We start from the raw sequence: 26002 nt of genomic DNA, 5'->3' as shown, positions 1-26002 counted from the left end.
GTCTCTAACTTTCTATCATTATCCCTCTCCATATGATCCACTGCCATCTACTTAATATCTCGATTAGAGAAAGTGTTGCCTGCCTCTCTGGGTCAGCACAATGCCTTTATAGCAGGATTCATCTCTGCTGTCAGAATGGGATAGGGTGTGTTTGATACAGGACACTTACAGCTTACAAAACATGCATAAGATAGTAACCTGCAAAGTAAAACTGTTCCCAGAGTCAATTTCAGGGATGCCATTCTCCCTGAAAATTCTATTGACCTGAAATCATGTTTTAAAAGGCTGGTTTAGCATATATTATCAAACAGAATGTGAAATACAGATTGTCTTGCTCTTCTCCCCACCCGCTGAAAGAGTTTCACTTTAGAAAATGTGATATATAGTGCTAAATACACAGAAAAAGAGTGCTGTGAAATTAGGACATAACATTCTGTTTTCAGTATATAGGCTGCAACATTGTCTCTTTTAGGTTTTGATTCCTTGCAGAAAGAGATGTCTGCCATTCATCCTCATTAACAGTTTGCAAGTACAAATAAAAGTCAGCTGTGGATGGAATATTATGACGGCTTCCTCTATTCAGGACTTGATGCACTTACATGTAAATAACACTGAAAAAAATCCAGACATTTGGTACTTACATATGTCTAATTGTCCAACATGTTGGATAAATATTATTTGAGACTCTTTTCAGTAACTTGTTTCTGTGAAAGATAATGCCTAATCTTACTACATTTGTTATTTCAAAGTCTACCTAACTAAGTTTGTTATTACAAGTGCAGAGTAGTGAGCAATTAATGCTTCATTTTGAGTCTTCTCAAATGGAATTAATCAGGCTTGCATTTTCTATATTGAAATTGTTGAAGAGAAGACTGAAAAGCTCAGAGCAGCTGCAGAATTCAGAAAGGACGAAGAGCTGAACTTGCACTGAAGATACGATATTGCCCCAGCTTTGCTTCCATCTGTGAATACAACATCTGCTTTTGAGGAAGTGAAATGAGGAACTGCATGAATCAATATAAAGATGGTTTCTATTTCCAAGTGTAGTCCAGGGTATAGTATTTGTGAAAGAGCATTGACAGGAGGGTTCCATTACTAGTAGAGCACTATTTTAAATTCGACATCATGATGAATGAGGAGGCTAAAGAAATAGATATAATTATTACGTTGTAATTTAATATCCCTTCATGATAATTGCTAAGGTAAATGACATGTTACTCATCCACTTACTCACTATCTAGCAAACATCATACCTCTAGCTATGTATTAATAAATAAAATGTGCTTTGCCCCAACAATTTTAGAATTAATAATTAAAATATTCTTCTTTATATTATTTTAAGTAGTCTTCAGTACTTGTATACCATCAATTAACCTCAGGTAGCATTCATATTCCTGCTTCCCATATGAAATCCTAAATGGTAAAGCATGCCATATAACAAATTTGTACTGAAGTGGTCAGTGAATTCACTTCTGCATCAACAAAGACTTCCCTAAGCTACTAGTCATCAGTACTGCTCCTCTCTGGAAGCATGGTCTGTATTCTTTTTTCCAGTGCCTAGTACTTGTGGAACAAACAAGATTTAATGGAGATGCATCTCTTTCTAGTATGCACCACATCAACTTTCTACACAAACAAAGTCAACTGATGTTTCAGCCCTTGTTTCCTAGCCCCATCTTGGGCAGAGTAGTTGGTTTTGAGGCACCAGGTTAATTGGGGACCAGAAATTCTTGTATATGTTAACAAAGAGAGGCCCTGTCCCAAGGACTCGACACAGACTAAGCAAGCTTTGTTACAAAAGCTCAGTTTGGAAGGAATGTATAATGGAAGAAAAACTGCATTTACAGTTCTGCATTGTGCATTCAAAACAACTTCAAAGGCAAAGTTGTTCTTGCTTGTGTGCAATACTTATTACATATCAAGCATATAAAAGAACATCACCATGGTTTAAAATGTGTTTACATGTGTGCACACATTGCAATCTCACCCTCCAGGGAACTACTATGTTTTCTTGAAAGTTTATAGCTCACAATTACCGGAGCCCAGTGACTTACATTTTCCTAGCTGATTTCCAGGAGGTTGCTTTCGGCTGCTGCCTCCTGACGAGCCCCAGCGTTCCAGCTCCCTTGTTAGGCTGAAGACACATATATAAACAAGGATCTCCAAGGTTTCCCTAATTCCTTCGTGGAAGTGATGGGATATTGAAAAATGGAATAATGAGAAATTTCACCAGCTGAATGATTCACAAGCATTTGGGCCTTTCAGATGGCCCAGCTGTTCCCTCTGACAGTAAATGGGAGGGCCAGGGCTCAAATCTGTCTGGCATTGTGAATGATTTTTGAAAATGTTAACCTTGGTAGTGCAGCACTAGATGCTGAATTTCCATACTGAAAGAAGCCTGAAGTGATATCCAGCGTCAAGGACACAGACAGGAACATGAACTTTGTTTTATTTGGGGTGACAGGAGTAGTGAAAGGAACATAAGGGTCAATATATGCATCTTTCCTTGTATTCGAAATGAAACATTTCTGCTGTCTTTGAAAACCAGGGTATCAGATTGAGCACTTTCTCTCTGAAAGGCTTCCCATATAACTCCATGTCTGTAGACTTAGACTTCAGCTACTACTTCCTTTGCTGGCTCAAATGATGGAAATTTGTCTTCTGTTTTGTTTCTTTTGCCTGAAATTTAATCTGTACACGCAAACCCTTGATCAAAACTGAATGCTAAAACAATTCTGCCACTCTCCTTTGCACGAAATAGTGCTTACTCACAGAAATACTCCTTTTGAAGTTGCTGTTTAGATAGATAGTCCAGAGGGCTAAGAGATACTGTACTTGTTGAGCAAAGGCCATATTCTGATGTCACCAGATATGGTATTTCTGAATAGTCTTTTATGCTATTTTTTACTTCAGGGTTCTGTAAGAGTTATTTTTTTTTTTTGTTATATAAAGAGAACCAGAGAACCTCAGGGGTTCAGAGGGATTTTTGAGAAGGGCAACTACGAGTCCTAAAAACACCAGCGGAAAGAAATACTGATTCACTAAACAATGCAGTTTAAGACAGAAGACACAATTAACTGTCTACATTTCCTCCTAATATTCATAAGACATGAACAAGTATAAAATTTCCAGAGTTTTTAAATAGCTGCTTATTTAGATCACCAGAAAATGGCCCCATCCCACATAGGATGCAAAAACCCAGTGATCTACTATTAAATGAAGCTGTTCCAGATAAACTGTGAGCCAACTGACTCTGGAAATTTAGTACCCAAGTTGCGTGACTCGAAAATCTGTTCAAAGCAAGGCATGGCTGCAGGCCTTGACTGTTGTACTTTGGTAGCCATAGTAACGTGGTCTCTGGAGACCTAATGCTAGTGAATTTTCCTTTATTTCAAGGAAGAGTAATAAGAGAAATGTGCATTGGAACTCATTCTCTCTCGTTTTTTTTTCCTCCTCCTTATTTTTACTATGCCATGACCTTGACCAAAATATCTTTGAAGTATTTTCTGGCTGATTTTCTGCTATGAGACCAGGAAAAAAAAAATCAGGATATATAAAGGATCTTGCCAAAGGAAGTCCTATCTTCCTCAAAATACTTGCCTTCATTCCCAAAGAGAATCTCTTGACTAATGAAGTTTCAAAACTTCTTAATGGAAGGAACTGATAACTTTCATCTCACAGCTACAGCAGGCACCAGAATAATATCATACTTTCTTTGAACTGACAGATTAATTGTTTTTTTGTTTCAGTAGCAGGTGCAGCTTTTCGTGAGTACATAATTAGATGTACATGTTTTTTTCAAAAGAACACAAGCCCCTATCTGGTGCCAAGCTCTCTTTTTTTTCATTTGGGAAAAAAGTCCCACGTGATTTCATTTTTTAAGTACAATGTAGAAAACTCATGTAAGTGTTTTTAAAAAGCCAAATACAAACAAACAAATGTTCACAATACATACTTAAGTCTGTCTCACATGTTTCAGCTATTATCCTGGATTAGAAATTCCATCTGTCATTGAATCCATATGGTTTACCAAATGGCAGTTTAAAACCATGTACTTTTGCAGATTTGAAGTTAGTTGTTTTTTGTTGTAGAAGTTTTAAGGTCCATCCTAATAGTTTTGCGTGTTTGTTTCTTTGTGTGCATGTGTAAGAACTTGCAATATTGCAAAATAATTTTAGTTTGCAAGTGGACTGTACTGATTGAAACATGCTTGTTGTACACAAAACAAATACCACCAGCACTGAGTTGTGGAGTTTGATTATTTCCCCCTCTAAATACCACAGCCTCATTTAGGCTGTCCATGATTTCTGCTGAGAGGATTAAAGTGGAATAAGAAGATCTGCCTTTACTTCTCTGTGCTGTCCCCTCAGTGTTCTGGGCAAACGTGTGTTTCATAAGGAGTGCAAACTGCACAGGTATGAGGCTGGTCCACGTGCTCTTTCCTATTTCATCTCCCCAGGTTATCCATTTCCCAGGCACATGGCTGCTGTGGTTCTGACACAGCACACCTCCTCTTCACTGGCAATGGGAGAAAGCTATTGCTGAGGATTTTATTTCAGTAACGGAGAATGTTTAAAAATCATAAGTGGAGCCATATACTTTGCTGTGATGTTTAATGTGAGATGTGGTAACTTAGAACAAAAAAGCTGGGAATAGTTTTCACTCGTTCTTGTGGACTGAAGCTGTCTCTCCTACTCAGTCTAACAAGTCACTAGGCTTCTGGCCAGAAAAATGGAAAAACCTCTATGCAGTGTTACTGTAAAGGATTTCAGTATGGAGTTGTATTTGGTACCTGAGAGATTTATCTGAGAGGTTGGAAAAGGTATTTCCCTACTGATTTGCAATTCCCATTACCCACTCAGGGTGGGTAAGGTGCTAACAAACACCCTCCTCCTTATCCCCACCTCTGGTAAGTAGATAAGAAAAGTATAAATCCCAGCCCAGCTCTGACTCTTTTGAGTCTTCTGTGTTACAGATGTCTGTTTTCCCACTGAACTACAGTTTAGGGTAATACTGAGAAAGCAGAAGAGTTTGCAGGCATGGATGAGACTCACTGGTGTATAGTTTTGCTTGATATGCAGCTTGTCTTTTTTTAATGTGTCTGAAGCAGCAGGTTTCCCAGCTAAAATTAATTTACAGACATGGAATTTGTGTTAATCCTCAACTTAGTCATGTGGTTCCATAAAAGTTGTTTTTGCACCAAAGTGGATTTTGATTTCCCTGCTTGCAGGGCAAAGAATCTTATGTGTGCAGTTGGGGTAGTGAAAACCAGGGGGTGCTTATTGAAGAGATATAACCTCAGGAGAGGACACCAGCATTTTGAGAACAAACCAAAAACAAAGCAGGGGAAGTTTGGAAAACTCTTCATTTACATACATGCTGCAAATCCACACTTGCTTCTGGCTTAACCTAAACACATGGCTCCTTGAATTTTCCTCCACTTCTTCTTCCCTCTTCCTCCCTCCCACCTCTTTCTTAATGCCTACTTCAACCTCATAGATGTAGCTGCCAGTACACTGATCTGAATCCCTGGAAATACACATGGTCCCATTTCCCTTTCCAATTTTTAGAAACTCATGCACCTAGTTCAGCCTGACTCTAGCTCTGTGGAAAAAGATGTGTAAAGAAAAACCTTCCTGCTTTCCACTGTGGGGGATCGGGTGTTACATTTTAAGGGTAGAGACTGGTCTCTTATGTACGTGTCTAGGCCTAAAGAATATGTAAGACTAATTTTTGAACAGAAGAATTTATCTCTTGATTCATACAAGAAATCCTTGACAAAGGCAGATATTCCTACAGGGGCTGAAAAACTCCAGCTTGCCTGCAGGACAATTGGACGGTACATTTTAAAAAGGTTCAGCATGATAATATGTAGGATTCTTTGATAAAATTCAGATCTTGTGGTCTTTGAAACCTAAACAATAGAGGTAGGGCTTGGTGTATCACTTTGCATAGCTTAAGAACTTTTATTTAATTAAGCACATTTCTTTCATTTTTTAAATGTTCTTAACTTCTACCTGGTCCTGTTTCATGGGCAGGACTTGAGGTCTTTCAGGATATGCCTGGTAAGAGGCACAGAAAAAAGGGATCTCCCTTAAGTGTTCTGCAGTTATCTTTATGGAAAATTTTAGTCTATCCAAATTAAAAGTCCTGCCAGATGTTCGAAAAGTAATAAAATTCCTAACATCACATCACTGATGGTTTCATTGTTACGAAGACAAGTCCAAAGAGACAGGATGCCAAAAATCCTTTCTTGTCTCCATTTGATGTTGGAAATGTATATGACAGATATCATCCATGGAGGTCCCTCTCAGTGCAGTGAGAGGTGCAGATGTGAAGATGCAGAAATCTTGACACACCATCTTCTGGTTGGTGAGGTGCTGGGACAAATTTGGGAATTTTTTTAGAGCAGGAAATAGCGCCAGTTGAGCAAGTTCTTGTACTTGAAGAGTTGACAAGGATAATTAGTATTCAACACAGGCACAACTAGGCAGAGATCACTCTTATTCTGCAAAGCATCTGCACCTATGGAGCTGACCTGGAGCAAAACAAGATTTGCCATTGACTGTTAGCATTGACTTATGGCTAGTGTTGACCTGATTGAATCACTTGCTGCTATGGCCATTGAAGGCTCTCCACTACTTTTCTCAAGTCATTGTTTCACAGGTTCTTCAAGGCACAGAGCCTCTGTCCAAGTGTGGTCCCACGGGGCCACATTTCCAAAGGTGCTCCACATTTATGATGGGAGCCAAACCTTCTGAGGAGGTCAGTCTATTGTGCACTGAACTCTTGAATTTCTGCCCACCATTGTCACAGTGGGAACAGCTTGCAAGCAGTCTTGGAAATCTGGTCCTTATTTAGGAACCCAAAAGAGAACCAAGCTCACAAGAATATGTCAGTGTATCTGGTTACTGAGCAATTGAAAATCTGTCCTCACTGTGTTTCAGGATTAACTCCGGATTAATAGGCACATTGAGAGTAAGGTGAAGCAAGGATAATAATAATAATATAGCAGTATTTCAGCCACAGCTATTTGAACTGTAATCTCAAAGACCTCAACACCACCACATGAAAGGATCTAGACTGCCTTGGAGTGCAAGCCTGCTGGAGTAAAGAAATGTTACCAAACTTTTATCAGGGGAGGAGAGGCAGAATTAGTCAGTCCTCATGCAGCTGGGGACTGACTTTTTATATTCATGGGGACTGACTTTTTATATTCATTGCATTTATGCAATTATGTTATGTTTGTATTTTTATAGCAGCTTAAGAAAAAAGCCATACAAAAAAATTCAGATCCAGCTTTAGTGTCATGCTTAGAACAGCACATGTATTTAATTTTCCCTTTGGATGTTATTATATTAAATGTATTAATGCATATATATTCAAAGCAATTATTATAGAATGTGCAGTTTTAAATTAAAAGGAAAAACAAAGTAGTTGACACTTGCTATTAAACTTTTAATTCTATGAATTAATGAGCAAATATAATTATGCAGACCATTAGGAAGACAATAAACTAGTAATGTAATACAGTTGTTATACTGTAATTAAAAATTTTAACTTTTTTAGAAAAGAAAGAAAGCATGTTTCAGGTTGTTACTCATTTTTCATGGTAGGAAAGAATTTAGTGTCCAAGTTTTTGCAGAATGAATTTTTTCTTTCCTACAATATTCTTAAATTGATTACATTGATACCAATTTTATTCTTTATCTTCTGATTATCTTTTAACATATTTTATTTTCCTTTTTCAGTCACTGAATGGTTTTGCCTTGGTGGTGAGTGCAGATGGAATGATATTCTATGCATCATCAACAATTGTGGACTATCTAGGGTTTCATCAGGTAAATATATTCAGAATTACTTAGAATACCCAGTCACCGACATTGTATTGACTTGTCAATACATATATTGTCAATATTATAACTTCTGCTATTATTTGTAAATGCAGCACTGTATGTTGCATACCTGTGACTGCTGATTAGACATACACTTACTGAAATAAAGTTATTTTACTATGCCATCTCATACTAATTTTTTTTGTCAATCTGACAGGTGAAGATTTATTTCTTGCAATTTCCTGTTATAAAGCATTCGTTAGCAGAAACATGATCCATTATAAAACTAAGATTTAGCTAGAGGTTTCTTTTCAATTTCAATATAAGATGCTGCTTTTCTAGGCTGGCTGGCTATGTGAAATAAGTATATTCTAAAGTCACAGAATAACAGAATCACACAGTTGGAAAGGACCTCTGGAGGCCACCTAGACCAACCTCCTGCTCAAAGCAAATCGAGCTAGGGCAGGTTGATGCAGGACTGATCAAGTTTTGAGTTTCTGTGACCCCTCTGGAAGATGTGTTCCAGTGTTGAGCCACCAAGACTGTAATTTTTTTCACTTATTATTAATTCCCAGCTTCCCATGTTGCCACTTGTGTCTGTTGCTTCTTGCCCTCTCATTTCTGAGAAGAGTCAGCCTTTGTCTTCTCTTCCCCTGCTCATTTGGTTGATGTAGACAGCACTACATTCTTTCTGTGATTTTCCCTTCCAAAGGTTGAGCAAACCCTGTTCTTCTCTCCTGGATGTGCTCCAGCTCTCTTAAGTGTCTTGGTAGCACTCTCCTGGGCTCATTTTGGTATTCTAATCTCTTTCTTTTCATGGGGTACCCAAGATAAGCAGAGAAATTTGCCCTTGCTGAACTTGCTGAGGTTCCTCTCAGCCTATTTTTACAGCCCACCAAGGAGCTGCCTTGCCCTCCCCAGCTAAGGGAGGTACCCTCTGCAAACCTGCTGAGCGTGCATTCTATCCTGTGATTCCTTAGTCAAAAAATTAAAGAGGGTTTGTCCCAGCATAAATCCCTGGGGGATGCCACTAGTCATCACTTGCCACTTGGATGTTTATTAGTCACATTTGCATATGCACAAAAGAGTTGAGAATAGAAAGAATCATCTTAGGATGTGAAGGGAAAAAGCAGATGTTGAGAAGTAGGGGTCTTTGAAACAACTTTCCTTATTAAAGCTGCTCTGAGGGTGTCCTACACCTGCCATTATTTTAAACAAACTATCAATCTAAAGATAAGTGGCTGCCCCTCTACAGTTACTAATTAACCATTCCTTGTTGTAATTGTTTCAGACTGATGTAATGCACCAAAACATCTACGATTACATCCACGTGGATGACCGCCAGGATTTCTGCAGACAACTGCACTGGGCCATGAATCCTCCCCAGATGTTGTCGGGACAGCAACTACAGTCAGAAACAGGTGGGATTGTGCATGTTGGTTGGAAACATAGGCACCACTGTACAGAGGTAGAATTGCACTCCACCTATGCCTGTTTCACCATCCCTAGTAAGATTCTTTACCGGAAAGATGAATAGTGGCCATTTATTTACGTTATTGTCTCAGAGATGACATTTCTTCCTGATTCTGGGCGTTTATAAGGCAGAGTGCTTAAGCCACTGGTGCCACAAAGTTGTTTCCTTTGCTTTTCTCTAATGCACCTACGTGTATTCTTACACGCTCAGAATGAGCAGCATCAGTTCTTAATACTGCCAAAATTTTGTTGGCAATGGATCAGGACATCAATAGTCCTCTCATTGATGCAAAAGGTATCTGTACAGGATCACCATGGAAGCATCACTTTCTGCCATTTGTTTTCCCATGCAAAATGATGTAGAAAGGAGCCTTCTGAAGAACAAATAGGTTTAGCAATACATCTTTTCCTCTGAGGCTTTACTTCCCTAGGATGGCAATTGGATGCCTGCCCTCAAAGTTTCTCCTACATGGGATATTAAGATGAAATCACAACTACAGAACTTACAATCAGGTTGAGATTGTTAACCTTATAAAGTATTATTTATCCCAGTGAAATCTATGCATTTCACCAGAAGGTGAGGTAGTAATTGAGGAAATAAATTGGGAAGTATAGTCACCAGGTGAGCGGGGAGAAACTTGCAAGAAATCCTTCAGCAACCTCTACGAAATCCTCAGGAACACAGTCATGAAACTTTGGTGGAATTTCTTGCATTTCCTGAAAAACAGTTCCTGAGTTTTACAAGAGTCTTATAAATATCTGAGGAGCTTTGCAAGATTTTGTCAGAAGTATGCAGGAAACAAGCAAAACAACATGCATTACTATTTCAAACTATAAAATTTATAAATAATTGGAATTTTCATCCTAATGTATATTGTGAAAAATTTCAGGTCTCTAGTTCATAGTTTTGTATTAATACTTGTGTCTTTTGGGAAATATTTCAAAAACCTGCAATTGTACAAAAAAATCAAGGAGGTGCAACGCCTGAACATTAGCTAAAAATCTGCTGTCCTTTTTTTTGTTCTGTTTTATTTCCTAGGATTATCATTTTTCCTTATTTTGTTCTCCTGTCTAATGCATTTTCTGTGATCTCTGATCTCAAAACCAGCAACATCTGTTACCCTGTCTTGCATCATTAAAAAATCACAAAAACTCGGGAAATAAAGTCCAAATTTCTAAAGAAACTCACCCGAATCCCATTGCAGAGCTTTTATTTTTCTTTTGTTAGAGCATGTGCAGATGTATCCATACATGACACCATTGAATATTCGCCCATCCATAAAGCAATTTTTAGCAATTTCCGTAACAGCTTCCTCAATTGGCTACAGAACATTTTCATTATTTCGTAGTGTGATCTGATATATGTTGCCTCCACTGTCGTTCCTAGGGGAAGAATATATTCTCAGTAAATTGTTCAAAGCACAAGAGAATGACAGCATGACAACAGATTATTCTTCCTTTTTAACTCGCTGTTTCATCTGTCGAGTTCGCTGCTTGTTGGACAGTACTTCTGGATTCCTTGTAAGTACAACTTCACTTAGATCACTGTAGACATGACATAGTAGACTTTAATTACTTGATATGAAAAATTCTTCAACATAAGAACTGTTTCAATCCATGGACAGGATACACTTTTCTTTTGCTGTGCACTAACAAGAAACACCTAGGATAATTATTAATATGTGTAAACAATGATGGGAGAAAAGAAAGTTGTAATATTTGAAACGGAAAGACTTTAAAAAATTTTATGTTTTCAGCTGTTTTTGACAATATCTGTCCTCAATTTGTACTGGGTGTATCACAAGGGTGGCAAGTCTGAATTTCAACAATTAACATTTAAGCCCAAAGTATTTGCTTTAAGGAGAAGGAAAAATAGTCATCTGTTTATTCCTTTTGTAAAGAATCCTTTAATAATAAACCCCAGAATTAGAAAGTCTCTTGCATGCTCCATACTAGGAGCAGTTCATTTCTAGAAATCACTTCTCCATTTCCGTAGTAAAGACCAATGCTGTTTCTACTTAGGGGAAACTCCAGCACGTGCAAAGAGAATGAAACTACTAGCATGAGACTGGGAAATGCAAGTCCTGTCTCAGATGCTCATTAGCTGGGAAGCTGTGGGTCTCAACAGCCATCATTTCGGCACCCCTGCTTTAATCTCTTAGCTCTGGAAAATGCCTAACTCAAACAGGCTGATTTTTCACTGGGCATTTTTTGGTAGTTAATTTTTTCACTGAGAGGCAGCAGCTTGCTATTGACTTGAACCCTGCCTTCTGACTACACAGACGTTTGAGGCAGGGATGGACGGCTCCTTCCAAGCTGTGCACTCTCTATGTGGCTATCCTGAGCCTATTTTTTTCCTTTGTACCGATCTGCACAGCCCTTGGGTTGAGCCAGTCTGTATACTTCCCAGAGAAAGTGCAGAATAAGAGGAACGAAACTAAAAAACCGTCTTTCTGGAGAGAACAGAGCATGGAAAAATAATGGTTCCAGCTTCAGTGGGGTACAGAGGAAACAACTCAGTGTTTGCACCAATGTACATGGCCCGTTTTGGCAAACAGAACATAACACAGAACCTCTACTGCTGAGTAAAAACTCTCAACCAGCCCCAAAAGTCTCATCTTACTGTTGATAGTACCTCCACCCACCCTGTGTCTGAAATGGCATGGTTTAGATTATATGAAGAAAATGAAATTCATAGTTTTAATCGCGGATTCAAAACTGGATTTGGTGGTAAATGACACGGTCTATAGGTTGTATTAGTATTTTAAATGTTTATACACTAAATGCTTAAGTTGTTGGGTTTTTCTTTCTTTTTTTTCCTTGCTTTTTTTTTTTTGTGGGGGATTTTTGTTTTTGTTTTTTTTTATACCAGACAATGCAGTTCCAAGGCAAACTAAAGTTCCTCTTTGGACAAAGGAAGAAGTCCTCATCAGGAACAGTATTGCCACCTCAGCTGTCCTTATTCTGCATAGTGGTACCACTTCTGCTCCCTTCTGTGACAGAGATGAAGATGAAAAGCCTGCTTGTGAGAGCAAAACACAAAGCTGACGATGCAGCAGCAGCGAACACAAAGTATTTACAAATTAATCTTTCGGCATTTAGTGAAGATTATGGGCTATTAAGCATGTAAAAACCACAAATTACGTTAAATATCTCTCCATTTTAAAACTCTTTCTTAGAAAAGTGAATAATTTATCTGGATTTACTATTGAATACAAAATAAATACAATGCAATTACTATACTATAGCATAATAGAATGCAAGATGATGCAATATATTGTACTTTATTTATAATACCTGTTAAGTAATTTATTTCAATATACAAAATTTTATATTAGGAATGGAACATTAGGATATCTTTCTAACCTTCAAAAGTTACCAATGCAGTAAGCAAGCTGTAAAAGTGGGAAAGAAAAAGTGTTTTTTCTGTGAGCTTTCTAATTTCAATATCTTCTGCTAACACAATTATTTCGACTTGGGCATTTTGGTAACAAACAAAGGAAAAGGAAGACTTCAGAAAGCCGAATGTGTGTGTGGGGGGGTTGTGTTCACAAAGAGTCTAATGAGTTGTATTTGGTGTATGCATTTGTCTTTCAACAGAAGTTTTATGAACATGTAAATTTACAATGCACTAAATGGCTTGGGGGTGATCATTTGGTAGCAATCACAAAAGATCAGGACAGATTGTGTTCAGACTCATCTCCTTCCTAACACTTATTTTTGTTACTCTTCTATGGGAGAATTTGTTGACATTTGGGGCTAGGATCGTATTTTCTCTTTTTTGCTTAAATGTAACCTAACAGTAATGAGTTCTATTACTGTGAAGCAAAATGCTCATCAGTATCACTGTCAGTACCATAATTTGGCTTTTAATTAGATTATGCTTGTGTGTGTGTGGATTCACTATCCAGATGTCTATTGTGGTTCTAGTACATACATCCTTCTGAGAAGAACTAAATTGCTGGAAGTCTGATATAATGGCCTATGCAGACTTTTGGAATAGAGTTGGAAAGTCATTTCTGCTTGCCAGTTTTTCCAGTGGCCCAGGTGAAATTAACTGATGATCAGAACTGAGCTTCTAACAGAGAAGTGCTTTACTACCTGACTGGACATTGGCCAAGGATCTGACAAGAATGAAGCAACCATTTATCTTCAATGTTTCCTTTGGTTCAGGCCTGAAGCATGGTAGCCAAGGATGGTGGGCAGATTTACACAGTCTTTTTTTTTCAAGGGTCTTAATGCAGGGAAGCATTTGTAATTCAGTATTACAGGTAGTGCACCCTTTTAAAGCCCTGATTCAAGCATTTTCAACTAAAGATTGGAAGAAACACATTCAAATCATATGGTGTTTATTGCAAATTGAAGTAATGCCAGCTCTTAAATGCATTGCTGGTCTCTGTGATGTACGTACCTCGAACGTAACTTGAATAGGAAGAGCAGAATATACACAGCATTTGTCTCAATTCCAGATGAAATTTATTTTTCCACATATAGTAAGTCATGAACAGAATATTCCTAAACATAACTATTCCTCTTAATTGAATACAGAACTCCATGCACACACTAGCTGGAGCAACCAAATGATGCAGGAAAAAGATAATTATTTAGTGCTAGTTACTATATACTTAAACCAAACGCCTTTGCTAATGGCCACCAGCTTGAAAATCCTATCTTTTAGAGTCTGTGATTCTAGAGTCTGTGTTTTCATTCACTGACAAGGAATTTGCCACATTTTCTCCCCTTTACAGCTCCAGTTCAAAAGGCAGTTCAGGACTTTGTGAAGCAACAGAATTATATGGAAGAAACAATCACCATGAAGGTGCTGCCTTCACTAATGCATTACAGATTGCTGAAAACCAAATCAAAGGTACTGCTAAGTACTTCTAGATTATATACAGTTTATGGAAAAAGAACCTTGTCTTTTATTTTCTCCTGATAAGTTTCTCAGGTTTTGGTCCCAGTGCTGTCTTTCTTCTTCTCCCTAACACCTCTTCTTTTAAAAAATACAAAAAAAATGTCCACCTCAAAAGATAATGTAGAATAAGTCTGTGATTTCAGAGGGGGTAGAAAATTTACAGAGAAATAAACAATCATGGTAAATAGTAAATAGTAAATAAATGGTAGTAAAAGAATACTCAATGTATGCTTGCCTAAAAGTGGCAGCACTGAATTTAATAAGCTTATGTGAAAATCCTGATAATTAATAATAATATCTATTCCTCTTTGATGAAAACTGGAAGATATGTTACAAATGTTAGTTTTCCCCAAAGATCAGAAAACAGAGGAAAATTAGAATGCATTGTCTTTAAAACTCATGATGTGCCCACAGCTTTGACTCATGCTTTTTCAATGTTTGGCTGTGGAAAAATTATGAGAGTCTAGGCTCTATTACAGATTTTACAATGGATAAAATTTTGTTGGTAAGTCTACACCACTGGGCAACTTCTTGAGCAGACTTGTACTCATCCTTCTGTCATATCTGCTGGAAATCTTTAATGTCTTTAAAATCATTCCTCTCTTATAGCTCAATTTTTCATGAACATTTTTTGTGGGTACTACTACTGAGAGGAAAATATTAGCAGGAATGACTATTACCATAAAATCCTTGGTTACAGTTTAAGTGCCTTACTAGAGTTTTTAAATTTTAGTTTTAAGATGTAATTTGCTTCATTTTGTGACATATTTTAGATTGTTCTTTCCTATGCTGATGCTTCTAGGGAAACAAAGAAATCTTTGAACGTTTGCAGTTTAGCTAACAAAAAATACTTAATACTGCTTGTATTAAAATCTATTTTCTTTTAAATTATATAGCAAAGAATAATGGAGAAAATGGCATTTCTCTAGTCAAAGTACAAACAAATGAAGATCACTGGGTCTGGGTTCAAGCTAACACTCAACTTCTGTATCGAAGTGGTTGTTCAGAATATGTTCTTGCCCAACAGCAAATGTTAAAGTAAGTATATTTTCCAGTACCAAAAAGAAAAAAAAATAGGAAAATGAATGCATTCTTTTTGTATGAAATATTTCAAAGGGCTGTAGTGACCTAAGAGAAGAGATGAATGAGAAGAATTTAGTTTCCTTATGATACAGAAATCTATTTCTGTCTTGGAACATATGAAATGGCAGTTACAATCCTAAACAATATTTATTTTCTGTCTTCAGCCTTCTTTTCTTCTGAAGTTGAGTATGCATATACATTAACACAGAAATAAACTACTTCATTATTAATATTTGTCCTTCTTGAACAAAAAATACATATATTTTGGGTTTAAAACAAAACCTTTGCAGCTGAAAATCTAGTGTCCTAGTTTTTCTGCTTATCAGCATTTGACTATGTTAAGCTTTTTTTTTCCTTCATGTAAGACAGTTGAGCTCATGTTTTCAGTTGTTTATGTGCAACATAATCTAAGGAACGGTACTCATATTCATTGTATGCTTGTAGACCGATACATCTAGTTGCCTGTAGGCTCAGTCGTGGAATAATTAATCTCACAGTAAACTAATCTCACAGATTTGCATTCAGAGAGGAGTTTTTGGATGAGTTTTACCCTTTCCTCTCAAGTGGGCTTTGCATCCTTCCCCCATGGGACTGTGTGTTCCAGTTCCTGTGGGCCCTGTTGAAGTACCTCTTCAAGCTGGTCTGAGGGAAGAGATAAGAGAGTGGACTCAGAGAGCAGGGCCAGGAGTTTTACATAGCCACCATCTGGCCTAGTGTTAAAAGTGTGGCTGTTATCCCAGATATTTTCCTTCAAAATGCCTTGCAGGTGGAAGAAATAAAAAAAGTTTTTGCACTTCCAGAGTAGATATTCCCTGCAGGGGGTGTATCTCCCAAGATCCACATGAATAGCAGGGGAGCTCTCACCTGAGGATGCTGGAACTTTTTACCTTTACTGGGATGACACAAACATTATCTTGCTGCATCAGGGAATGAATTTCTATTAAGAAGCAGATTAAAAGGGGCTGTTTCTTTTACTAGTTTCTCTACTTCCAATTTGTTTTTGTGTAATTAATCATGTTTATTTAGCTACATTTTTGCTCTCAGAGAGATTAAAATCCTTCCTTTATGCTTGATAGTTCGCACAGACTGAAGTATAACAAGAGTTGGCCTTAGTGATTATATTCAGTTCTGTCTGAGTCTGCAATAGATTTGGTATTTGCTGCAACTTTTTTTTGTTGTTGTTGTTAAAATGTATGCTGTCTTCCAGGAAACATAGATTCTTTTGGAGAATTTTCACTGGATACTATAATTCTTTTGGAGAATTTTCACTGGATACTATTTTCACTGTAAACGTATTAATTTTGGGGTTTAAGATTTTTTTTACTATTGCATTTTGTTCAGTCCTCTGCTTCCCAATCTGACCATTTCCTGAGAATCATGATTTGCAGCAAACTTTTATCAGACCATTTGCATCTCAATATGGTCAATAATAAAAATAAGAATATTTAGCAGAGGACTGAAAATATTTAATGCCTCAAAAAAAAAAAAAGAGTGGGAGGAAATAGTCTTCTTTCATGGTGTACATCATTACAGTGGGACGTTCTCTCTTTGTAACAACACAGACTCCCTCTACTGGAAAATCCTTTTCTTGCACACTGATTCAATACTCAAGGAAAAAGTTCTCTTGTGAACGAAGAAAAAGCCTTCTAAACCCCTCAGTAGCTCTTCAGGTTTTCATACGCAGTTTCCTACTGAGATGTCTGCTTCTTGCTTGGAGGGGCATGAGTTGGTTTCGTGGCACTGATCCCCCAGAGTCAGGAATCAGCATATTAGTGAACTCAAGACCTAAACCTCAGGATTTGGACCCCAGTTCTGAAAACAGCTGCTTTGGGCATGGAAGTGCTCAGGCAACACTCTCTGTCAGTGTTCTTCTTTAATTGAAATTGAGTACTTCAGCTGGAGGTCATGGAAAATTAATTCACTGGCCATCTTAGAAAACAAAAGGCAGCATAAATTAAGTTAGACATATAAAACAAACATACACCCAATATGAACATCTGTAACTATTTGGTTATTTAATTTGGGCATTTTATTTCCTCTCAGCTGTGTTCTTGAAATGTAAGACCCCCATGGTTGTCTCTCAAATCACTCTGATCAGAAAGCTCTTATGTGTCCAAATAACTCTTTGTTAACAAAATATATCTCATTTAAGATACTACTTGTATTTTATCTCTAGAATTTTCTACACACAAATATTATGTAGATATATTTTAAGGGAAGAACAAAAGCGTAAGAATTAGTGTATAGTACTACAATTTTTAGGTTCTTTATTGAACTGTATGCCTGAAATGGAAGAACAATGCATTAATTCAAATGAAGCAATGCCTCAGAAATTAGCTGTGCATACACATTGACACCCAGATGCAGGGACACTCTTTTGTTCTCTTAAGCAAATGCAAAGATTATGTGCACAAGAGTGTGAGAGTCCCGTATTGAGCACAATATAGGGCTTGTAATGCATGTTGAGCCACTCTGTATCCCAGAAAACAGCAATTTAGAAACCTCTAATTGACCTGACTTCTTTTTCTACTGTTATTGAAAGGGAAGAAGATGAACAACTGAAGATACTAAGTGGTTTTGCCAGTTTGAAAGGAAACTTGGAGGGGCTTTCCTATAACAGTGCCATTGAAACTCTGGGCCAATGGAAGCATCTTAACTGGGCAGCAGTGAAGAATGAACAAGATAATGTAAAAGTGAAGTTTGAGCCTCATACTAACGGTGAGTGTTTTATGCAAGAAGAACCTCTCAGTTCTAACACATCAGTTTTAGGCATTCAAAACAACTGCACCACAAACAGTAGCTGGACTTTAAGAAACTCCAGTTCTTGTTCTATGAACCAGAGAATGAACACCTGTCCAAACCGGAGAACTGGATCATTCTACAACAGAGACCAAAATTTCTTAAATCTGGCATCAACTTGTCCTTCCCACTGGGGGAATGCAGAAAATGGCCAGTCCTACTCGGGGCTCCCACAGCGCTGTGCAGAGAGCTATGCCACAGACCATGGGAAACTACAGAGACCATTCACATCCTCAGAGTCTCTCTATGAAACAGCCACTCCCTTGGAGATGCCTATCAAAACGGAATACGACTCTGACTCTGAAAACATTGCTGATAACTACCTGCAGAGCCGAGCCTGGCTGGATGAGAGCGGCTCGCTGAGGAAGCAGGGGCCCAGCTATCCCAGCAGAGTGCACCTCAAAACAGAGCCAGACCTCTGCCAGCCAGCCTTGCCTTGTCAGAAGCCAAGGCACTGCCTTTACACACCCCATAACTGGCAATGCATCGTAGCAAATCATCCCAACAACCTGAACTTGAACAGAGCTGGCAAGGGCTCACGGAACAAGGAGGTGCCCCCCTTTTGCCCTCAGAACTCCTCTGTGTGTTTGGAAAGCATGCCCGACCTGGCACACACAGCTTGCTATGGCCACTTCTACAGTCCCAGCCCAGGGGAGGAGAAAGAGCAGATTAATGAGGTGTTCAAAATGCCATGTGAATTTAAAAACCCCTGCTTGGTTCAAGCGATCAAGCGTGAGCCCCTGGATTCTCCACCGTTGTCCAGCAGTGGACAGAACAGAGTACACGCAAGCTTCCCTGAAAATACCTTAGCAGGTCCTGTGCCTCATAAAACCACTGAATGTACATTTTTGCAATAGATTTTATAACATTTGAAATATTTATAATGTTAAAAGCAAGAAGTTGTAGATTCTCTTCCAGTTGAGTTAAATGACTTACTAAAATCAAAAGCCAGTGGAAAGATTTTGAGAGTGTGTGTGTGTGCATCTGTGTGTGAAAAGAAACAGACACAGGTACACACAGCCTACCCCCTGCTACTGTCCTTCTTTTAGTGATCTTTGGAAAGAGAAAAGAAAGCTAAAACCTCAGGCACAGAAAAATAATCATTACTTGCTGCACAGGTATACCTGATCATTTTTCCTTATCACCTTTCTTCTCTTGTCTACAGTTCATTAGCAAAGTCTACTATTTCTGTTTCCTTTGTTCTGTTCGTTTTTCTCAAGCTGATGTGATGCCTCTGTGCAAATCAAAAATATTTATGGTTTTCAGTGTGGTCAGTTTACCATAAGAGTTTTTGATTTATAATTATTTTTCTACTCTTATAAGAAGGATCAGCTATTCCTTCATCCCAGCATTAAATTAATGGCAAAAGGAAAGGGCTTCCCAACACAACTTCTTAATTTAAAAGGACCTCGTAAGTAAAAACAACAACTTGCATAAGTGAATTAGAGTTTTTTTTACTTCAAAGTAAAGTTACTCCTAAGTTTCTTGATAGTATTATTCTTTTAGAATCCATATTTTTCCATTTCATTGCCATCAGCCTTTCGTGTTGCTGCTGAAAGACTGAACAATGGGATGTAGTCTACTTCTACCTGTGAGTTACAAAATGCTGTTAAGTATATGTGAGAACAAAGTATTTCTCTGATTATTTTCCTTGCTGTTACTTGTAACATCAACAAAGGAAATGCACTTTTTTACTTGATAGTATTTTTTGACTGATAGCAGCTTGTTAGATATCGTCACCCTACATCAAAACCAAATCCCACACTAAGATTATTTTCAAAAACATCCTAGTTTCAATCCCAAAAGAAACCCTTAATCTCACTGAGCGGTAGATGTATACCTTTCAAAAGCATTTCAGTGCACTTTAGTGCTTTTGAAAACACAGTGTATACTTTTCTTTGAACCCAGACAGTAATGCGTTTCCACAACAGCAAAAAAAATTAAGTTATATTTTGGGTTTTGTTATTGTTGTAGTTTGACTCCTGCACTAATTTTTGTTTTAAAATTGCACTATTTCAACTTTATATCAACTTCACCTATATAACAACAACATCATTAAAAAAAAAAGCTTAGATGTATGTATATATGCTTTTTGAAAGAAGCCCTGTAATGAATGTCTTCTTTTTCAAAATGTTATAAATAATTATGTCTTCCTTTATCTGTCAGTCACAAAGGGCATGACTTTACATGCCAGATGAGTGGTGCAAAATTCTCCCAAATGCTTTAAATATGTGGGAAAAGTGAAGTTTTCAGGTAGTGCAATGGTTCTGTACCTGGGAGGCTGCTCTTCTCCAAGAAGATTGACCATTTCTTCTGATAGAATTTGCTGCCTGTACATTAGAGTTGGCAGGTGTAAAGATATTAATTCTCTACATGTTAGTGCTTATGAACTGTGTTATGAAACGCGGCGCACTGGACAGTAAAGAGGGGCAACAATATCTTACTGTATCTTGGGTTAAATCTGTCATAGTCCAGCTGACCATATCCAAGCCATGAGAATGTTTCCTTTTTTGCGTCCGAGGTACATCAGCTCCCTGTTGGCCATGTGCTGCCTATTGTTTGAGACAGTCTTGATATCCTTGCTCTAATACTCCTGCCAGTGGTTGCAATGCAATATCAGACCCTGTTCTGAAGTGAGACCACAGTGGTGGAATTCACACTGCTCTCCAGTACACCACTGTCCACTTCACATAAACACAAGACAAACTGCAAAAATACTTGTGGGCAAGCAAACTTGTTCCTCATGCAGAGTGAGACTACCATCAATCAGTGTTGCTGCACAACCTCTGCCTCACTGATTCACTACCTACATGATTACGAGCAGCAGTTCTTTAGACTCTCACAGAGCTGCTGTCATGGTCCTTTGCTTGGCATGCAGCAGTGGCACTGGAGAACTGTGCTGGTGCCAGACACTACTTTGTGCCTCAGAGCTGCCTGTAGGGTTGTGCTATGAGCCCTGCAATTTCTCCAGTCCAGCTCCCCGTGCAGCTGCCTAGCAGAAACCAGGTGCTGGGGAGACAGGGTAGTGTGGGAACCGATGGCTGGGGGCAGGTGGAGGATGCACCTGCATGACCTCTGACAAGATGCTTGTTTAATTCCACACTTGGAATCACTGTCACACCCCTCTGAATGAGAGTACCTGGGGTTTCACACTGCCTTGCACTTTCTCCCATCATTTGCATTGATGAAGTGTGACTCTAAAACCCATTGTCTTCATCTGGACATGCTGATGCCATTTTGCACAATGGGAGTGGTTACACCAGGTGCAGCTCTGTAGAGGACTGTGCCACCAAAAGCCTTGTCTGTGCTTAGAAATACTACCTGCTGTGACTACAGTGGGAGAACTGTACTAGCCAGGTCTCTGAGTGCAGAAGCAATCCATACTAACAACAGAAACTCTTTAAAGTTCTCCCTGTTACAAAATTCATTATTTTTTTGTTGACATAAGTCTATCTGCTCTCAGGCTTTCTGGCACATATCAGTTAGAATTATTTTTCTCATGTTTCCAACAAACCCAGACACATTTGAAACATCTTGATCAATATTATAGAGGTAGGTGAAGCTTCTGCATGTAAGGGAATGCAATCTGACACGTGAGATGTAATGGGCTTCTAGGTGGATGGATGAATGTGCGACTCAAAAGTGAGATGTCACCTTCTGACTCCCTGCTGTGTAAATGCAGTCATGTTTGTTTCCTTATTATTCCATAAAGTCTGAAGCCAAGAAAAACACACTTATCCTGCACATCACATTTGATTTTGGCCCATTTAATTTGTGGCTGAGTTCTTACTTCAGGTCTCACATGAAAAAATGTGGTATCAGTAGAATTCCTTCTAGTCTAAATTATCACACACGCAGTACAGCAATCTCCCAAGAACTGGGTTTATGAAGAGATCAGCAGTTTATCCTCTTTTTTGGACAATTGCTAAACTTTGTTGGTAGTAAACAAAGACCAATTCCTTTTAAGTACTTGGAAAGAACAGAGGAAATAAATGCTTAAAATAATCTCTTGCCATTTGTGTTTAAGGCATAGATCTGCCTTCAAACTCTCCCCATGATATGTGCCCCAAATTGAGTTGGTACTGAAACCTGACATTGCATTGTACCCTGTTAAATTACCACTGATTTAATCTTATAAACCCTTTTTGCATGCAGACATTAATGACCCCCTGGCACTGACTAGTAAATAGGATGAAAGACAGAGCAGTTCTTTAAGATGGTTACATTTTCTTAGTGGTTGTTGCTGCTTCGGTATTACTCTAAAAACTAGCACTGAGAAATGGGGTTTAAGATCTTTTCAGTCACTGGTGTTTAGCTTTTAGCCTTAATGAACTGGTATTTGTACCCCTTCAGCACAGCCCTAAAGTCTATTTTAGGAGCCTTCCAATGCATTTATTGTAGCAACAATAAAAAATTATTCTTGTAGAAGAAATGCCTAGTCAAATGGTTTCCTAATAGGAACTTGGAGCATTCAGGCTGAAAGAAATGCCTGACTGATAATAGCATTCAAACTTCTTCAGCCATAAACCCTCCAGAGGTTGAGACAGAATGGATGCATGAATTCCCTGATCTTTGGGGAGGGTATATTTTGGTATGGAAGGTGAGCAGTTCTAAAAGCTGTGAGAAGGTGTCTCCCCCTGGGATGTTACCTGGTCCACATAGAGCAGAGACTATTATCAGCGCTAAAGCTGCTGATGGAGGTCTTGACTTTACTGAGAATGTGACCTGATTTCAGCTGCCAGTGCACAGCTGTTGAGCACCCTACAAATGCTAGTCCAACACCATTGAAAGCTACTACTTCTACTGAGAAACAACATGATTTGAGCCAGGGGTAAGCTTGAACAGCAAAAAGAGTGGATTTTCTTGCGCTTACATATAGTGACTGAAACTGGGGCAGACCTCCACTGAAGGTAACATTATAAATAATTTACATTGATGTTAAAGTCTTTGGATATCAAAGTAAAGCTTAGCTTCAAAAGTTCTGAGTGAGGGCAGCACTGTGTGAGTGGTAAGCTTGTTTCAATTATCCCGGGTTCGGAGTTTTAACAAAGGAAGTGAAAGATTAAGGGACTGTACCTAAATTCACCGTAGGAAAGACTAACTTCCTACTCTTTGATTGTAACATATTAATGCAAAGTTTAAGTCTGTGGTTTTCCCACCCTTTATTGGAACAGTCATGTGTTCTGAAAGTTCTTACATCTGAGTCTGCTCTGGAAGGTATAGGATAGTCTGACATTTGAGCATCAGTCAGTTCAGTAAGACTTTGAGTGCTGATCCTTTGATATGATATTGAGATAGGCATGTGCAATTCTTCTGGAAATCCCTAGGGCTTAACAGTACTTAAGAGGCAACAAGCCTGAAGGATAAGATCAGCTTCTGCTGCCTATAAGCTCTTCTTAACTCTTTCTGTTGAAGCCATTCTGGAACTTAAATAGGACAGCCTCACCCACCATAGTTATTTCAGGAAACCCATTATTTTGTCATAACAAGGTGTTAGGTTTTAATTAAAATAGTTAAAAGCCATCATTTCCCCTACGTATGAATAGATATATTGCCTTAGGTAGGGGTAAAAAAATTAAAACACTTATTTTCTTTCATTTCAGTGCCACCTAAGCAAGAAAACCAGCCTCAGAATGACAGGGTTGTAGACAGATTCTATTTTTTCTTGTCTTCTCTGTCTGCTCTTTTTCTCTGTTTCTCTCTACTCTCTTAGGGTGTAAGCATTCAAAATGGAGATACTTTTCTTATCATACTGAGACAAAAATCCTAAACCTAAACTAGACTGTAGAAATTTCTCACTAGAACAGGAGTTTCTTTCCTTGGAGTTTCTTCTTTTAAATCTAGCCAAGCCCTGTGAGAAATTGTGCATCACAACTGAAAGAGGTCCTGTAACATGTAGAGAGCAAGAGATTGCGCAGGTGACCACGCTCAGGATGTAGTCACAAGGCTTTCATCCACCTGAAGGAGACTCATACACAGGGGCTGCACCCAGTAGCTTATGTTCATAGGTACTACCACCCTGACAAACAGATCTTTGTCACGTTTCAGGGACATCTGGCGTGTTCATGCCATTACGTTCTTGTCATTACATTTCCCTATTGTGCTATCAGAAATGCATCTGAACAAAGTCATCAGCGACAGGCTGAAATATATTCTAAACACACAAAGTCCTTTAAAAAAAAAAACAAACAACCCAAAAGTCTGGAGATCCAAGCACTTGCTTGTGCTTAGGCAAAGATATTCTTTGAGTGGTAGTCTGGAAGGAAGTAAAAAAGACAAATTTTGGGAAAAGATATATTGCCATCAAGGTGTAATTATTATGTGACTACAGCATTAATTCTTCACCCACAGAAAAATTCTGTGGTCTGACATCACATCCTCTTTTTTCTTCTGTAGAACTGATTCTGTAACTTTGCAGGCTAAAAATAATTTATTGAAAACAAGGATTGAGTAATTTCAATGCTAAGATGCATTTCTCAACCAGACTGAAAACATCATTCTAGGAGGCATGAAGCGCTCCTGTTCCTTTCCTGGGGCTAGTTTTCCAAGCTGTGGCAAACTTAGTGTGAGCATTAACTCTCTTGCTGCTGGTAATTGTGCAGCTGATGCTCTTACTAAGTTTTTAAAGATTTCTTGATGCAACAGAGCTCAAGGGACAGCTCCAGGTTCATATTTGTACTGATAGAATTATGGTAAACAAAGATGAGGTAGAAGGCAATAGAAAGAACATCAGCTTGGCTAATCTTATTAATTGTATTTCAGCAATTAAAAGGCATTTTTAAAAAAATCTGGTGAAGTTCTGGTCTAGAGCTCCTCCTCATTTTGCACCACAGGAGGGTGTGAGCTCTCCCTTCTGAACCTCTTTTTTGTCTTTCCTTTTTATTTTTTTTTTCTTTTTTTAGGGTTTTGCACCATATGTATCCTCCCTGTGATGATTTAAAATGTGAAATAAGGAGAGGCAAGCATAAACTGTTGTAGGTTTTTTCAAATTCTTTTGTCTTTCTAGAAAGAACTTCAAAAAGGCAAAAGTTATCTCAGTTCTCAATGACAGTATTCAGTTTTGTTTCTACTCTCTCTATAGCTAAGATTCCTCCTCTGCACGGTCAACAAACTTCCCTCCTCTGAAAGGGTTCTTCTTCACACCCTCTAATCCCTGAATTCCTTCTTAACAAAACCAAAGAACACTTTGTTCCTTAAAGGCAATTGCCTTTTCCTCCTCTACCTTTTCCACCTTTTTGATTGCATTGGATGGTACATTTTGGTCTCCGTCCTTTCTGTTTTCTGTAGCTTTATTTCCACTTTAGGCATACTTCAAAAGTTTTGCCAAAATAACAGTGTTAGGCAGAAGTGCAATCCCTCATTTCTCCCCACTCTTTAATAAGATGGAGGTACTCACTAATAACAGTTGTATCCCCAAAACCAGAGAAAAGGTCACTCTGCTGGTGAAACATCCTCTCTTCAGGAGTCTGTACTGCCAAGCAACCCCCAGCTACCACCAACAGTTTAGTGCTGCAAAGTACGTATGCAATGCCAAATCCTTTTTTCTTTAGATATGGTCTCTCTTTCAAAAAATCAAGGAACTAATTTTCTCCTTTTTAGCTTCTTTCATTTTTTTCTACATGGGTTTATTCTTTCACTGTGTAACTGCACTTTTAATTTGCAATTTTAATTTTTTTTTTAAATTAAGAAGGGTATGGAAGCATTATATAACATGTACAGTGCAGTGTTTTCAATTAGTCCATTTTAGACTTTGAGATTAGAACCACAAATAATAATCAAGCATTTCAATGTGACTCCTTGTAAAAGACTGTAAGAGAAATGTCCAGGTGCCAATAACATCATCACCAAAGGGGTATAATCTGCCATTACACTCCACTTACAGTCCAGTATTAAAAGT

General features: G+C 38.2%; 1 protein-coding gene across 1 annotated transcript in view; it reads left to right on the top strand.

The window, feature by feature from the left end:
- AHRR (aryl-hydrocarbon receptor repressor) overlaps positions 1 to 18986 on the top strand; it is a 62721-nt gene extending 43735 nt beyond the window's left edge. Inside the window, exons 4-10 of the mRNA XM_005419336.3 lie at positions 7752 to 7841; positions 9127 to 9256; positions 10696 to 10829; positions 12181 to 12380; positions 14057 to 14175; positions 15120 to 15261; positions 17849 to 18986. Coding sequence (XP_005419393.1) covers positions 7752 to 7841; positions 9127 to 9256; positions 10696 to 10829; positions 12181 to 12380; positions 14057 to 14175; positions 15120 to 15261; positions 17849 to 18962 — 1929 coding nt within the window. The 3' untranslated portion in view covers positions 18963 to 18986. The remainder of the gene's footprint in view (positions 1 to 7751; positions 7842 to 9126; positions 9257 to 10695; positions 10830 to 12180; positions 12381 to 14056; positions 14176 to 15119; positions 15262 to 17848) is intronic.
- The last annotated feature ends 7016 nt before the right edge of the window (positions 18987 to 26002 follow it).

The sequence above is a fragment of the Geospiza fortis genome, unplaced genomic scaffold, assembly GCF_000277835.1.
Source record: "Geospiza fortis unplaced genomic scaffold, GeoFor_1.0 scaffold206, whole genome shotgun sequence".
Lineage (NCBI taxonomy): Eukaryota > Metazoa > Chordata > Aves > Passeriformes > Thraupidae > Geospiza > Geospiza fortis.
Note: the sequence above shows the minus strand (reverse complement) of the source record. Positions and strands in the feature narration are given on the sequence as shown.